The sequence below is a fragment of the Erythrolamprus reginae genome, chromosome 4 (assembly GCF_031021105.1).
Source record: "Erythrolamprus reginae isolate rEryReg1 chromosome 4, rEryReg1.hap1, whole genome shotgun sequence".
NCBI classification, from domain to species: Eukaryota; Metazoa; Chordata; class Lepidosauria; order Squamata; family Dipsadidae; genus Erythrolamprus; species Erythrolamprus reginae.
The window spans coordinates 135,727,670-135,744,882 of record NC_091953.1 but is presented as its reverse complement, the minus strand read 5'-3'; the positions used below and the strand labels follow the sequence as shown (position 1 = coordinate 135,744,882).

Sequence of the window (17,213 nt, the reverse complement as noted above, 5' to 3'; positions counted from 1 at the left end):
AGGAGCTTACGAAAGGCAAGGAGGGTGGGGGCAACTCTGATATCTGGGGAGAGTTGGTTCCAAAGGGTCGGGGCTGCCACAGAGAAGGCTCTTCCCCTGGGTCCCGCCAAACAACATTGTTTAGTTGACGTGACCCGGAGAAGGCCAATTCTGTGCGACCTAACTTGTCTCTGGGATTCGTGCAGCAGAAGGCGGTCCCAGAGATATTCTGGTCCGGTGCCATGAAGGGCTTTATAGGTCATAACCAACACTTTGAATTGTGACCAGAAACTGATCGGCAACCAATGCAGACTGCGGAGTATTGGTGTGACATGGGCGTATTTAGGGAAACCCATGATAGCTTTTGCAGCTGCATTCTGCATGATCTGAAGTTTCCGAACACTTTTCAAAGGTAGCCCCATGTAGAGAGCATTACAGTAGTCGAGCCTCGAGGTGAGGAGGGCATGAGTGACTGTGAGCAGTGACTCCCGGTCCAAATAGGTCCGCAACTGGTGCACCAGGCAAACCTGGGCAAACACCCCCCTCACCACAGCTGAAAGATGTTTCTCTAATGTGAGCTGTGGATCGAGGAGGATGCCCAAGTTGCGGACCCTCTCTGAGGGGGTTAGTGATTTCCCCCCCCCCCCCCCAGGGTAATGGAAGGACAGATGGAATTGTCCTTGGGAGGCAAAACCCACAGCTACTCCGTCTTATCAGGGTTGAGTTTGAGTCTGTTGACACCCATCCAGATCCCAACAGCCTCCAGGCACCGGCACATCACTTCCACTGGATAGATCTAGATGATAGATAGAGGATAGAAAAATCTATCTGTCTGTCTGTCCGTCCGTCCGTCCGTCCGTCAGTCTGTCCCTCCATCCATCCCTCCATCCGTCCATCCATCCATCCATCCATCCATCCATCCATCTATTTATCTATTGATCGATCGATCAATCAATCAATCAATCTATATCGGGTTGTCTAGCTAGGGAACAAAAGTAGGTGAATTCTCTTTTATTCCTTTCGGAATTAACATATCTGCAGATTCAGAAGGAGTTTTTTTAAAAAAAAAAAGAGAGAGAGAGAAGGAGCGAAGCGTAAGGTTTTGTTAGACTTATTAATAACACATGAAAATGCTTCCCCGCATCAGGAGGAATTTTGCATAGATGGATTCGCTCTTTGTGTGAAGGGTTTGTTTATCTGTGCGCAGCAAGAACCTCAGACTGGCAGAGTAGAAATATTTTCGGTACTGGCGATGAGGTGAGCTTCGCACTGATTTTAGCAAACAGATTTTATGCATCCCACCCACCGTCGTCTTCTAGTTTGGAAATCAGTGCATATGTATACAAACTCCCTCTCCCCCCAATTCCCCCTTATTTATAGCTGACTGGAGAATAAATTAAAGGAGACACTCAACCATATTGTCCATTTGCTATCCTGGAACCAGACAGTTGCAGCCAAATGTTCGGAGTGCATTTTCCGCCCCCCTACTCTGTCGTTAAGAATTTTATTTATTTTTTTGCTAAATTTCTTCTCTTGGAGAATCAGAATTGGGAGGTTGCACCTGGTTGTTTTGCATTCTAAGTAAGCAGCCTTTAATTCCTTTGCTGGGTATTTTGAATTCCTCCTTTGAAAAGGTGAGCACATAGCATATTTTTTGGAGAATAAGATACACCTTTTTCCTCCCAAAAAGAGGCTGATAATTTGGGTGCATCTTATACTCTGAATGTAGCTTTCCCCCACCCCAATCCTAACTAGCTGCTATTGATCTTCCCAGCTCTTACCTTGTAGGCTCTTTCATTGTTTCTCTCTGCAAAGAATGTTTTCCAAGTCTTTGCAGGGGTTTTTTCATTGCTCCAACTTGCTCTGAATAAGTTTCTTTCCAGCACTAACCAGGTGCTAACAATATTCCCAGTTCTTACCGGCTTGCAAGCTCTTTCATTGTTACTCTCTGGGAAGAATATTTTCCAAACCCTGTCATGGTAGGGGTTTTTTAATTACTTTACTTGCTCCGAATGTTTCTTTCCAGCCTTAACCAGGTGCTAACAATGTCCCCAGCTCTTACCAGGTTGCAAGCTCTTTCATTGTTACTCTCTGCAAAAAATATTTCCAAACCCTGGATTTATGCGGGATGTAATTTCAGTGTTCCAGCCGTTATGGATATTTATAAGGCAGCAGATCGTACTGCATTTCATGAGACCTCTTCCCACAATAATAACATATTTTTTGGAGTATAATATGCACCTAAAAGAGGCTGATAATTTGGGTGCATCTTATACTCTGAATGTAGCTTTTTTCCAGCCCTAACTAGCTGCTAACGATCTTCCCAGCTCTTGCCTTGCAGGCTGTTTCATTGTTACTCTCTGTGAAGAATGTTTTCCAAGCCCTAAGTCTTTGCAGGGTTTTTTTCCATTCCTCTAACTTGCTCCGAATGTTTCTTTCCAGCCCTAACCAGGTACTAACAATATTCCCAGCTCTTACTGGCTTGCAAGCTCTTTCACTGTTACTCTCGGCAAAGAATGTTTTCCAAGCCCTAAGTCAGGGGTCCCCAAACTTTTTACAAAGGGGGCCAGTTCACTGTCCCTCAGACTGTTGGAGGGCCGGACTATAAAAAAAATGTATGAGCAAATCCCCATGCACACTGCACATACCTTATTTAAAGTAAAAAACAAAATGGGAAAAAATACAATATTTAATATTTATTCTCCCCCCTCTCTCTCTTTGTCCTTCTCTCTTTCTATTTCTCTCTTGCTTGCTTGCTTTCTCTTCTCTCTTTCTTTCTCTCAGTCACTCTCTTTATATCTCTCCCTCTTTCTCTCTCCCTCTCTCTGTCTCTCCCTCCCTTTCTATCTCTCCTCTTCCTCTCTCCCTCTCTATCTCTCCCTCTTTCTCTCCCTCTCCCCCTTTCTCTATTTCTTTCTTTCTCTTTTCTTTCTCTCTCTTCTCTTTCTCTCACTCACTTACTCTTTGTATCTCTCCCTATTTCTCTCTACCTTTCTTTCTTTCTTTCTTTCTCTTTCTCTCTCTCCCTTTATCTCTGTCCCTCTCTTGCTTTCTCTCTGTCCCTCTCCTTCTTTCTCTCTCTTATCTCTCATTCTCTCACTCACTCTCTTTGTATCTCTCTTTGTATCTCTCTATCTCTCCCTCTTTCTCTCTCCCTTTCTATCTCTCCTCTCCCTTTCTCTCTCTCTCTCTCTTGCTTTTTTCTCTCTTTCTCTCTCCCCTCTTTTTTCTCTCTCTCTCTCTTTCTCTCTCATACACCACGCCGGCAACAGAGAGAGAAAGAGAGAGGCAGAGGTCGGGCGCGTTACCGGGAGGTGGAGGCGGCGTGGGGACGCTGGGTGCTGGGGACACCGAGGAGGGGGTGGACGTGGCCTCTCAGCTGCAGAGCCGAACAAGGGCGGAGGCAACGGCCGAGTCCGGCGCTGGGGCCATGCGGAGCTGCTCATCCAGGGGGGCGTGGACCGGCAAGGTGCCCTCCGCTCTCTCTCTTTCTCTCCCTGTTGCCGGCATGGTATAAGAGAGAGAAAGAGAGAGAAAGGAGGGCGACTTGCCAGTCCACGCCCCCCTGGATGAGCGGCCCCGCATGGCCCCAGCGCCGGACTCCGCCGTTGCCTCCGCCCTTGTTCAGCTCTGCAACTGAGAGGCCACGTCCACCCCCTCCTCGGTGTCCCTGGCACCCAGCGTCCCCACGCTGCCTCCACCTCCCGGTAACGCGCCCGACCTCTGCCTCTCTCTTTCTCTCTCATATACCACGCTGGCAACAGGGAGAGAAAGAGAGAGAGCGGAGGGCGACTTGCCAGTCCACACCCCACTGGATGAGCGGCCCCGCATGGCCCCAGAGCCGGGCTCCACTGTTGCCTCCACCCCCATTCGGCTCTGCAGCTGAGAGGCAGTAGCTACGTTCACTCCTTTGTCCTCCCTGGCACCAAGTGTCCGGCCCCACGCCGCCTCCAGCTCCCGGTAACATACCCAACCTCTACTTGCAGGAACGGGTGGTGGGGCGGCGCAAAGGGGCAAATGTTTCTGTGTGAGGTGGTCGCGCAAGCAGCTTAGAAGGAACAATGACGGCGCGGCCACCTCGCCGCTGACACAGCCCTTCCCGGCAGAGCCCTACCCAACAGCTCCCGCCGCAAGCGCACAGCTCTGCTCGCCCGAAGCCTGGTGTTGAGGCTGGAGAGCGGGCTTCGGGCTCTCGGCTTCAGCGGCCGGCATTGGGCCGTTGTTTTCGTGGCGGCTGCCCTGCGCTTTTTAAATGCGCCACTTTCCTGCGCTGCTTTCTTGGGCAGCTGGCTTTACTGGCCAGTGCAGGGTGACTGCTACGACAACAACGATGCCATGGCATCCGCTGATGCCGAGAGCTGTCAAAGAGGCCCTGAAGGGGGACAGGGCGGTTCCCGCCACCTGTGTCAGCGGGGAGGTGTGCTTGCCTTGTCCGTGGGGGGGGGGGGTGAGGCGATGGAGGTCTGGGATTTTCAAGCAGCCGCCTTCCCCCCACACACATACACTCAGTGGACAGTTTTTCAATTGCCATCGCCTTTTCCTGAATTTCGCGTCCTCTCACCGCGGAGGGCCTAAGTTTTTGCAGGTTTTTTTCCACTGCTCTACTTGCTCCGAATGTTTCTTTCCAGGGGCTAATGATGTTCCCAACTCTTAACATGGCTTGCAAGCTCTTGCATTGTTACTCTTTCTGAATAAAGTTTTTTTTTTACTGTAACTGGGGGATAAAATAATGTGCTGAAGCTGACCAGACTAAGGGTGCTAGTCCGATGAATACCTGGTTAGCAGATTCTTTTCCTTATTTTCCTCCCCCAAAACTAAGGTGCATCTTATACAGTGATACCTCGTCTTACGAACTTAATTGGTTCCAGAACGAGGTTCCTAAGGTGAAAAGTTTGTAAGACGAAACAATGTTTCCCATAGGAATCAATGGAAAAGCGATTAATGCGTGCAAGCCCAAAATTCACCCCTTTTGCCAGCCGAAGCACACGTTTTTGCGCTGCTGGGATTCTCCTGAGGCTCCCCTCCATGGGAAACCCCACCTCCGGACTTCCATGTTTTTGTGATGCTGCAGGGGAATCCCAGCAGCGCAAAAACAGGTGCTTCGCTGGCAACGGAAGTCTGGAGGTGGGGTTTCCAGTGAGGGGAGCCTCAGCAAAATGGCAGCATTGCAAAAACATGGAAGTCCTCGAAACCCCACCTCCGGACTTCCTTGTTTTTGTGATGCTGTGATTTCGCTGAGGCTCCCTCGCTGGGAAACCCCACCTCCGGACTTCCCCTGCCAGTGAAGCACCCATTTTTGTGCTGCTGGGATTCCCCTTCTGGGATTCCCCTGTAGCATCACAAAAACACGGAAGTCCGGAGGTGGGGTTTCCCATGGATGGGAGCCTCAGGGAAATGCCAGCGAAGCACCCGTTTTTGCGCTGCTAGGATTTAAACCTTCTCCCCCTGCCAGCAGATTTTTTTTGGGTGTGCTGTCAGCTTTAGGTTCATGGAATGTCTCTTATTTCCGAACCCCGCTGAGTCTTTATGCTTTGTCCCTGTTCCAATGTATTACTTTTCTTCCTCTTTCTTTTCTTGACGTTGTGGTGGGCACAAAAGGTGCCCAGGTCAGCCCGGTGCCAGCTAAAGCTGATAAATCTAATGAGAACACGCGAAGCTAATGATTACGGCAGAGGCTTTTTTATTATAGAAAAACCAATTTGTGAGAAGTAGCCAAAGCTTCTCCTGTGGTTCAGTTCCATCGAGGGGATTAGCGAAGTTTTGCAGTGAGGTTCAAGCAAAACATGTTCTCTCCTCTCCTTTGTACCTGCTCGGCGTTCAGTCGGAGAGGGAAACCGTTTTTGGCAGATGCCAAATTGCATTTCGCTTTCTGCAGTATCTTTTGGCCATTCCTTGACACGTCCATCTGTTTAACTCAGGCAGCTCCACAAATGCCATGATTACGGATGATTGCTAGCGGTTCCGACATCCAAGCTTTTGCCTGTTTTCATTCTTAATGGTCATTGGTTTCTAGGCCTCCTGAAAAACGGTGCATCTGTGGATCTTTTTGGAATTAAAGGTTCCGTTAAATCAATATTCTACAGGTTGTGATTCAGCTACTAAATCATATTTAGTAGCTGGTGACTTGATCGAAGTGTATAAAATCCTGCATGGGATAGAAAAGGTGGAGAGAGAAAAAAAATTCTCTCTATCTGATCCTACACAGCTTTCGCTTAGGCAATCTCACTCTACTCACAAGAGCCTACAAAACTTTTGCCAGACCCATCCTAGACTATTGCTCATCTGTCTGGAACCCATACCACACCTCAGACATCAACACCCTTGAAAATGTCCAAAGATATTTCACCAGAAGAGCCCTTCACTCCAACACTCGAAACAGAATATCCTACGAAAATAGACTAACAATCCTGGGCCTAGAAAGCCTAGAACTACGGCGCCTAAAACACGATTTGAGTATTGCCCACAAGATCATATGCTACAACGTCCTACCGGTCAATGACTACTTCAGCTTCAACTGCAATAACACAAGAGCACGCAACAGATTCAATCTTAATACGAACCGCGCCAAACTTGACTGTAAAAAATATGATTTCAACAATCGAGTTACATAAGTGCATTGGTGTGCCTTTCGTCCCCTGTCCAATTGTCTTTCCTTTCTTCCACCTATCTTATATATTCTCTTCCTTTCATATATCCTCTCCTCTAAGTTCACTTTCACCCTCTTCTATATTATCACATGTCTATTTTTCTTCCTATGTATCTGTGTATTGGACAAATGAATGAATGAATGAATGAATGAACGAATAAATAAATAAATAAATAAATAAATAAATAAATAAATAAATAAATAAATAAATAAATAAATAAATAAATACTAGGACGAGGGGGCCCTCCCTCAAGCTCACAGGTAAGAAAGTGAGGACAAATAAAGGGAAATATTTCTTCACCCAGAGGGTCCTTAGTTGATGGAATTCCCTTCCAGAAGAGGTCGTGACAGCTGTCAGCCTGGAGAGCTTCAAGGCAGGATGAGACAGATTCATGGATGTCAAGTGTATCATAGGTGGTTATTGAAATGGATGTTCATGTGCCGCCTCTCTGTTGGTTGAGGCAGGCAGGATTCCCTTGAGTACCATTTGTTGGGGGTCAAGGGAAAGGGAGGGTTTTGCATTCTCTTTCTACTCAAGATCCCCATGGACAATTGGTGGGCCACTGTGTGACACAGAGTGCTGGACCCGAGGGGCTTTGGCCTGATTCAGCATGGCTCTTCTTATGTTCTTATATTTGTGATTTAGTAGCTAAGTCACATGTGACAACTTTGGTCTCCTTATCAACATAAAGAAGACCGAAGTGACGCATCAGCCGGCTTTGAGAGCCAAATACCAAGAACCCACCATCACAGTAAAGGGAGAACAGCTACAAACAGTGGATCAATTTACATACCTTGGCAGCACTTTCTCCCATGTAGTGACAATTGACACTGAGGTCAACTGCAGAATAGTCAAGGCAAGCTCTGCATTTGTCAGACTACTGACTAACGTGTGGAACCAATGTGGAATAAGCCTTGCTACAAAACTCAAAGTCTAATTGGCAGTAGTGCTAACTACCGTGTTGTATGCCAGTGAGAACTTGGACTGTATATAGGAGACATGCTAGGAAATTGAACCACTTCCACATGACCTGCCTCTGTAGAACCAGCTGAATCCCATCACCATCTCTTCTGCCATCTTCTTCTCCTTTGGTCTTCCATTTTTCCTTCCTTCCTTCCTCCCTCCCTCCCTCCCTCCCTCCCTCCCTTCCTCCCTCCCTCCCTCCCTCCCTTACCCTATAGATTACTATTTTGGTACTGACAATAATGGATTGGTTCATTGACTAATTGCCATCAATTTGGTATCAACTGTTGGCCTAGAAGTTCTCCAGATGTTCTCTTGTCTCCAACCTGGTCTTTCAGGTCTTCCAAGAGCTCACCCCTCGCCATTAAAATGAAACTCACCTCCCTTATTGCTACTCACCCTCTTCTCTTGATTCAGCCTTCCATTGTTCCAAAGGTTGGTAAAATGAGGACCCAGATTGTTGGGGGGCAATGTGTTGACTCTATAAACCACTTAGAGAGTGCTATAAACCCCTACAAAGTGGTATATAAGTTATTTCTATTGCTATTGCTGTCATGGTGTTCTCCAAAATATATGAGAGCCCATATCCATCTTTTCTTACACGCTGATATATCTACTCTGCATTAACCTTGCATGAAAATATGGAAAGTGAAGTCTACACATTTAAGGAACATTCTTGATTTATGCCCCAAAGGTTCAGTCCTTGGTTATTGACTGCCCCTTGTGCGTGAAACTTTCCCCATATTTCAGTGACAGCATTCAAGTCCTCTTGCATTTGGATTTTGAGCTACTGTGGGGTGGACATCAATGGGCTACAAGAATGGTGAAAGGTCTTAAGCATAAAACGTATCAGGAAAGACTTAATGAACTCAATCTGTATAGTCTGGAGGACAGAAGGAAAAGGGGGAACATGATCGAAACATTTAAATATGTTAAAGGGTTAAATAAGGTCCAGGAGGGAAGTGTTTTTAATAGGAAAGTGAACACAAGAACAAGGGGACACAATCTGAAGTTAGTTGGGGGAAAGATCAAAAGCAACATGAGAAAATATTATTTTACTGAAAGAGTAGTGGATCCTTGGAACAAACTTCCAGCAGACTTGGTCGGTAAATCCACAGTAACTGAATTTAAACATGCCTGGGATAAACAAATATCCATCCTAAGATAGAATACAGAAAATAGTATAAGGGCAGACTAGATGGACCATGAGGTCTTTTTCTGCCTCAGTCTTCTGTGTTTCTATGTTTCTATTAACCAAGGGTTACGATACCCAGAAAAATAGAATAGCAAAAAGAAGTGAGAAATGTTAATATTCATTTCTTAAGCGTTTGACTAGTTCCTATTTGAATTGGTGCTTTTATTGCGTTCCTCAACCTATAGTCCCAGTTCATTAGGCTTATATTAAACAAAATTAATCATCATACAAACTTTAAAAACCTGGAAAATGTTAGCTTCACCTGACTAGCATACTGTTTTCCCACTTTAGGGTAAAGGCCGTTTCCTAAAGTATTATTATTTCTGTTAATGAAACGAAAGCCTAAATTGGATATTAAAACTTACACCGTGTCCAATACTAAATCAAATAAATTTATCACTTTAATCATTCATGGATCACTCCATAAATTTTAAAAAAGAAGTGTTTAGGTGTGACATCACATTAAAAGAAAGAATTCTTGTTACTTTAATATAATAAAAATCTCAGGGCTAAATAGATGGTTTTTTCTTTAAATTTATGAAACAAGAGATGAATTATTAAATTGAACCCAAGCCAGTGCTTAGCTTAGCGACATGAAAAATCGCTCCAGACTAAATCTATGTGACTGGCTGTGATATTTTCCTTTTTACCTCCACAGCAGGATACAGGTGTTTCCTTTTAAGCATATTTTCAGATTTATGCAAGTCATTAATAAGCCTTTAATTTGAAAAGAACGTTTACTGATTGAGGAATATTAATTCAGTCAATGTGTTGACAGTTAAGGACAAACTATAAATTACGGCGGCAATATTACCTTATATCTCGGCTCTCTTGAAAGGCTGATATTGATTTAAAAGCTGGGAAGCTGCAAGGCATTTAGCCATAAACCTGGCTCATCTGTATTGGCTTTTGATATTGTGCTGATGGAGGGATATTCAAGAAAGCAACGTATGCCAAAAGCTAATGTTGATTACATAGTGATTGGGAAGTGTGAAGAATATGAATTTGAAAAGACCCCCGTTCAACTCGCTTACCCATGAACTTACTAAGCAACCCTAAATTCCTATGCATTAGTATTGATATTACAGTTTAGACAGTTTTCAAACTACGATTTCAATTGAGCCCCAAATTTTACAACCCTACTTTTTCCAGTGGTTAAGTAGATGGTGGCACATTTTTTTTAAAAGTTAGTTTTATTTTTGTTTATTTTATTTTGTCAAATACATACATACCTATACCTAGATATAACACTATTTATATTTATTTATTTATTTATTTACTTACTTACTTACTTACTTACTTACTTACTTACTTACTTACTTACTTACTTACTTACTTACTTACTTATTTAATTTTTATGCTGTCCTTCTCCTTAGACTCAGGGCGGCTTACAACATGTTAGCAATAGCCCTTTTTAACAGAGCCAGCATATTGCCCCCACAATCCGGGTCCTCATTTTACCCACCTCGGAAGGATGGAAGGCTGAGTCAACCTTGAGCCAGTGGTGAGATTTGAACTGCTGACCTGCAGATCTGCAGTCAGCTTCAGTGGCCTGCAGTACAGCGCTCTACCTGCTGCGCCACCCCGGCTCTCTATATACATGATATTGATACTAATACGAGAGAAACATTAGGACAGGGGACAGAAGGCATGCTGGTACACTTATGCACGCCCCTGCATGCAGTCAGCCATCAGTGCCGATTTGGCGAACGGGGGAAATTCCCCGCTATCGCTTCTACAGAACTGGTCCCGAACCAACAAGAATACTTTCCTTTGTTCTCTAATCTGTGCATGTGTCTTTCTACCTTGTCTTGTGATGCCAATCATGGATTTTTCCGTGACTCTTCGTGCCACTCGTAGCTTCTTTATTGATTGCGCGGTTATTCAACCTATAAACTGCAGTAAATATCTGCTGCAAACATTCCAGGCAAACAGATACCTACCAAAACTGAAGAAAAAAGCCTAGAGCTAATTCCTTTATAATTCATGGATGCTTTTTTTTTTTTACATATCAAACCTCTCTTGATTCCGCTCACCTGCTACGCAGAATACTGTAGCGCCTGCCAATTGTACAGGGAGGAGAATGAAATGAATCATAGTTCAATTGCTTATTATAAAAGCACTCAACAGAGAATACGTGTTTGACTCTCATCCTTCCCAAAGGTGAATTCTAATCGATACAAAAAGGAAAAGAGAGAGAGAGAAAAAGATACCTCGGGTCTATTTCTTAACTGCAATAGATCCACAAACTGGCAAACTTCTGAGATATAAATTGACAGTTTTGATCACAAAGCTCCCCGTGAGCATCAAAGGCCAGTAATGCATTCATCCATTGGATGTCATGCCAGTGTAAAGCCAGACAGATTCTGTGGTTCTTCCTGTAGTTCCAGCAGAATAAATCAATGTCAGAGTTTCTGTTTTTGGCTGGTGTTTTTATGCCCGATCAGATGCATTGGATTCATCGAGAGAAGAGAGACCCTTACGATAGCTTCGTCCCTGAATTCATTGAGACCAGACAAGACCTTGCCTTTGTGTCTGAATGGTCCAGTATCTAGCAACTCCAAATCTCAACCAACACAATGGCAAAAAGAATCAGAATACCAAATACAAGCTGAATAAACAAGGCCTTGCAGACAACCCTCACTCCATAAACATAGAAACATAGAAGATTGACGGGGGAAAAAGACCTCATGGTCCCTCTAATCTGCCACTATACTATTTCATGTATTTTTTTTCTTAGGATGGATATATGTTTATCCCAGGCAGGTTTAAATTCAGTTGCTGTGGATTTACCAAACACATCTGCTGGAAGTTTGTTCCAAGCATCTACTATTCTTTCAGTAAAATGATATTTTCTCATGTTGCTTCTGATCTTTCCCACAACTAACCTCAGATTGTGTCCCCTTGTTCTTGTGTTCATTTTTCTATTAAAAACACTTCCCTCCCGAACCTTATTTAACCCTTTAACATGTTTAAATGTTTCGATCATGTCCCCCCTTTTCCTTCTGTCCTCCAAACTATACAGATTGAGTTCATTAAATCTTTCCTGATACGTTTTAGGCTTAAGACCTTCCACCATGCTTGTAGCCCGTCTTTGGACCCATTCAAATTTGTCAATATCTTCTCCAGAACTGAACAGAGTATTCCAAATGTGGTCTCACCAGTGTTCTATAAATTGGGAAAAGACCTTGGAATACTCATATTCAACAACCGACGTGCCAAAGCTCACTGCAACAACATCGCCAAAAAGGCTTCAAGTGTTGTTAACCTAATCCTATGTAGCTTCTGCTCCAGTAAACTCACGCTACTAACCAGAGCATACAAAACTTTGGCCAGACCAATCCTTGAACACAGCTCATCTGTCTGGAACCCACACCACATTTTGCACATAAACACTTTAGAAAACCTCCAGAGATACTTTACTAGGAGAGCCCTCCACTCCTCCACTCGCAACAGAATACCCTACGCAACTAGACTCACAATCCTAGGTTTAGAAAGCTTAGAACTATGTCGCCTTAAACACGACCTAAACATAGCCCATAAAATCATCTGCTACAATGTCCTTCCTGTCAATGACTACTTCACCTTCAACCACAACAACACACAAGCACACAAAAGGTACAAACTTAAAGTAAACCATTCTAAACTCAACAGCAGGAAATACGACTTGAGTAACCGAGTAGTTAATGCATGGAACTCACTATCAGACTTTGTAGTATCATCACCTAACCCCCAAATCTTAACCCTTTGACTCTCCACTGTTGACCTCACCCGATTCCTAAGAGGTCAGTAAGGGGTGTGCATAAGTGCACCAGCGTGCCTTCCATCCCCTGTCCTAATGTTTCTCTCTCTTACTAGTGTCATATATATAAACATTGTTATATCTTTGTATATTACCAAAACCTACTTGGCAAAATAAATAAATAAAAATAAAAGAGAGACAACTGATGATAATAGTGACAATGAGGATGTTGATAATCCATTCAGTTATGGTTTAACTTTTAGCGATTCTATGGGCCAGGTTTCTCTACCTCTTCTGATCTTGTGCGACTTCTTTAAATTGTTCTGTGCCGTGGCTGGTGTCCAGCCATTGTGTTGTGGGTGGTTGATTGTCTCTTTTGCATGTTGTTCATGTCTGTCAACAGCTGATTGTCCAGGCTTCTAAAAATTCCCTGGGATTGTTGGACTTTTTCCTGGTCTAGGATGGTCGTATTTTCCCAATTGAAACTAGGGTTCGATCAGTCTAGAGGTTGTGAAATTAAAGAATTTTTGTCATGCCTTCTTTGGTGGCCTGGTTTCCCTTTGCAACTAACTCTTCCAGACATACTGTATTTTTTGGAATAAAAGACATACTTTTTTACCCCACAAAATAGGGTGAAAACATGGGTGTATCTTAGACACCGAATGTAGCCCCACCCAGCTAACCCTGCCCTTTGGCCTCTGCACCCCAGAAATTTACGACACTGGCATTATTATTATTATTATTATTATTATTATTATTATTATTATTATTATTATTATTATTTATTAGATTTGTATGCCGCCCCTCTCCGAAGACTCGGGGCGGCTCACAACAGTAATACAAAAACAATATAACAGTGAGACAAATCTAATATTAAAATAAAACATATCTAAAACCCCACAATTTAAAAACCAAATATACCATACATACCAAACATAAAATATAAAATCCTGGGGGAGGTGTCTCAGTTCCCCCATGCCTGGCGATAAAGGTGGGTCTTGAGTAATTTGCGAAAGACAAGGAAGGTGGGGGCTGTTCTGATCTCTGGGGGGAGTTGATTCCAGAGGGCCGGGGCCGCCACAGAGAAGGCTCTTTCCCTGGGGCCCACCAAACGACATTGTTTGGTCGACGGGACCCGGAAAAGGCCAACTCTGTGGGACCTTATCGGCAGCTGGGATTCGTGCATGCCTATCATCCCAATCCTTACGTTCCCTGTTAATTCGTATTCATTTCATGTATTCAAACCTTGTTTATAACTTATATACACTGTTCAAAAAAAATTAAGGGAACACTTAAATCACACAATATAACTCCAAGTAAGTCAAACTTCTGTGAAATCAAACTGCCCACTTAGGAAGCAACACTGATTGACAATCCATTTCACCTGCTGTTGTGCACATTTAACTTTGTACCGAATGTTGTGCACATTTAACTTTGTATTCAATGAGAATATTTCATTCATTCAGATCTAAGTTGTGTTCTTTGAGTGTTCCCTTTATTTTTTTGATCAGTATATATTATCTAATGCTTGGCAAATAAAATAAAACTAAAAATAAATAGTCTCTCTGTCAAAGACAGAAACACAGAGAGACACAGAAATATGTTTTTTTTATCAGAGACCAAGTCTCCACTCCGTAGAGCATCGTAGAAAAGATAATAATAATAATGATGATGATGATGATGATGATAATAATAATAATTGTTATTGTTATTGTTATTTAGATTTGTATGCCACCCCTCTCTGAAGACTCGGGGCGGCTCACAACAATATGTATAACAAATCCAATAATTAAAAAAATATATCTAAAAAATCCCATATCATTAAAATAACCACACAACCCAATCATACCATACATAAATCTTATTAGCAAGGGGATATATCAGTTGCCCCATGCCTGGCGACATAGGTGGGTTTTTAGAGACTTACAAAAGGCAAGGAGGGTGGGGGCAATTCTAATCTATGGGGGGAGTTGATTCCAGAGGGCCGGGGCCACCACAAAGAAGGCTCTTCACCTGGGTCCCACCAGATGACATTGTTTAGTCAATGGGACCTGGAGAAGGCCAACTCTGTGGGACCTAATCGGCCGCTGGAATTCGTGTGGCAGAAGACGGTTCCGAAGGTATTCTGGTCCGATGCCATGTAGGATGTAGCATCTGACAAGCCTGATTTTCAATCTTAGGCTTATGTATAGGTGGCTGAAGAGAAATGTCAAATCTTCTAGAGACGTGAATTTGTTTGTAATCTCCCACGTGTAAACATTCTGGGTTTTTCCCCCTTCTTCTTCATTATAGGAAACTGTGGTCATGGCCCAATTTTGAACATCAGCCAACCCTACGTGATCCAGCTGAATTGGAGAGGGTTTGACTACAAATACGGAGCCTGGGGGAGATATTCCTCGCCTCTTGATCCAGGAAAAGAGATGTACTGGGTCGCACCTCTAAATACCGAAGGAAGATACCTGGAATATTATCGACTCCACAATTCCTACGACGATTTATTGCTCTTCAAATACTCCAAGCAATACCAAGTTACGTACGGCGAAGGCAGCGGAACGGCTGTGCTTAACAATGTTATGTACTACAATGTATATTCCTCGCGAAATATGGGCATGATAGATTTGGCCACCAATAAGTTGTTGTTGACCAAGCCTCTTCCAGATGCTGTTCATGGCAATCGTTTCTCCTACGCAGGGGTAGCTTGGCAAGACATAGACTTTGCAGTGGATGAGAATGGATTGTGGGTGATTTACTCCACCGAAGCCAGCCAAGGTAACATTGTCATTAGCAGAATTAACGAAACCACCCTTGATGTGCTCAACACATGGCAAACAAAGCAATATAGGCCGGCGGTCTCTAATGCTTTTATCATATGTGGGGTGCTCTATGCTACCAGGCCTCTCAACACTAGGAAAGAAGAGATATTTTACTCCTTTGATATCAAGACGGGGAAAGAAGGGAAGCTGAGCATTATTGTAGATAAAGTGCTGGAAACCATTCAGAGCATAAACTACAGCCCTTTAGATCGGAAGCTGTACATGTACAACAATGGTTACCTGGTTCGCTACAATCTAATTTTCGAGGCCCTTCCACCAGCATAATTCTGATGGTGATTTTGCAAAACATCATCAAAAACGGCAGAGAATTGATTTTGGATACGATGGTTTTATTAAAAACATTTTTTAAAACATTTCAAAAATAGGTTTTGGGTAGAGAAGAGGTGATAGGAGGGCCGCCCAAAAAGTAAAGCACCACATTTTTTTCTCCAACGATTGAACACAATGAAACTTACACACAAGAAAGAATGATGTTTCTTCTACACTCCCTATTTTTCCATGTAATCTCCGTCCCATTCTATGGCCTTCCCCCAGCGAGACACAAGGGCATGTTCGTCCTGTCGGTACCACTCCTTGTTTTGGTCACCAAGCCATTTCTGCACTGTGCGAATCACCTCTAATGGCCTCGCCCTTTGTGCCCAGCGACTAACCGTATTTCTGTTGATTGCAGATTCTCCATAAACTGTACACAAACATTTGTGAATGTTCCCAACAGTTTCTTTCTCCGCAGTGAGAAATTCAATGATGACATGCTGCTTGTAACGTACAGGGGGTGGACAAAAAATGGAAACACCTTGCAGCTCTTCCGTGGAATCCAGATTTGTGAAGCTCCCTTGTGGAAACTGGGTTCTGTACGTGTCGGTTGAGCTCTGCAGTGATTTTAGGAGCTGCGGTCTTGTGATCGGCTCTAACAATTCGCTTTAGAGTCCGACGGTCTCTCTCAGACAACTTCGACTTTTGACCAGACCTGTGCTTGGCTGAGGATGTTTTCCCTTCTCTTTCAAAAGCAGTCATTACTTTTGAGAAATGACCTCTTGAAACACCAAACATTCGGGCACTTTCTGTTACACTAGCGCCTGCCATTCGAGCACCAACAATTTGGCCTCTTTGAAAGTCTGAGAGCTCTGCCATTTCTAGAAGGTTATAACCAATTTCCTTAAATTTCTGTAAAAAAAAAAAAGTTAGTTTTTAAAAAACATATTAAATAACAAAATTTTAAAAAACCATTAAAATATGTCAAGTTTTGATTGATTTGAACATGTTCAAACATTATGATGCCAAAAAGTCAAGTGTTTCCATTTTTATGTCCATGCCCTGTACATCACTTACAGACGCTGCAACTATGTAACTTTCTATTTGAAGAAATGCAAAATTTACACATGCACTCCTGACAATTCAAATAATGTCTATCTAAAGTTTTGCATTTGTACCATTACTGTAGGCTGAGAAAAAAAATGTGGTGCATTACTTTCCGGGCGACCCTCGTACATGAAACTACTAGATGAGATTATCCAACCACATGGTTTCAGCAATATGCGGATGGCACCCAATTGAAAGAAAACCAATCCAAATTTATCTACTTCTGGGGTTGTCAGTGGTTGGAGAGCCAGAGCATGAGGTCTGGGTGAGATCATCCAAGGGCATGGGGTGAGGTATCATCAATACGCCGATGATACCCAGTTATACATCTCCATCCCAGGTCCAGTCAACGAAACAGTGGAAGTGATGTGCCATTGCCTGGAGGCTGTTGGGGCCTGGATGGGTGTCAACAAACTCAAACTCAACCCAGACAAGACAGAGTGGCTGTGGGTTTTGCCTCCCAAGGACAATCCCATCTGTCCGTCCATAACCCT

General features: G+C 43.4%; 1 protein-coding gene across 1 annotated transcript in view; it reads left to right on the top strand.

Moving 5' to 3' along the window:
* OLFM4 (olfactomedin 4) overlaps positions 1-15,713 on the top strand; it is a 146,385-nt gene extending 130,672 nt beyond the window's left edge. The window contains exon 6 of the mRNA XM_070751375.1: positions 14,819-15,713. Within this exon, the coding sequence (XP_070607476.1) occupies positions 14,819-15,624 (806 nt within the window). The 3' untranslated portion in view covers positions 15,625-15,713. The remainder of the gene's footprint in view (positions 1-14,818) is intronic.
* Positions 15,714-17,213: the final 1,500 nt, after the last annotated feature.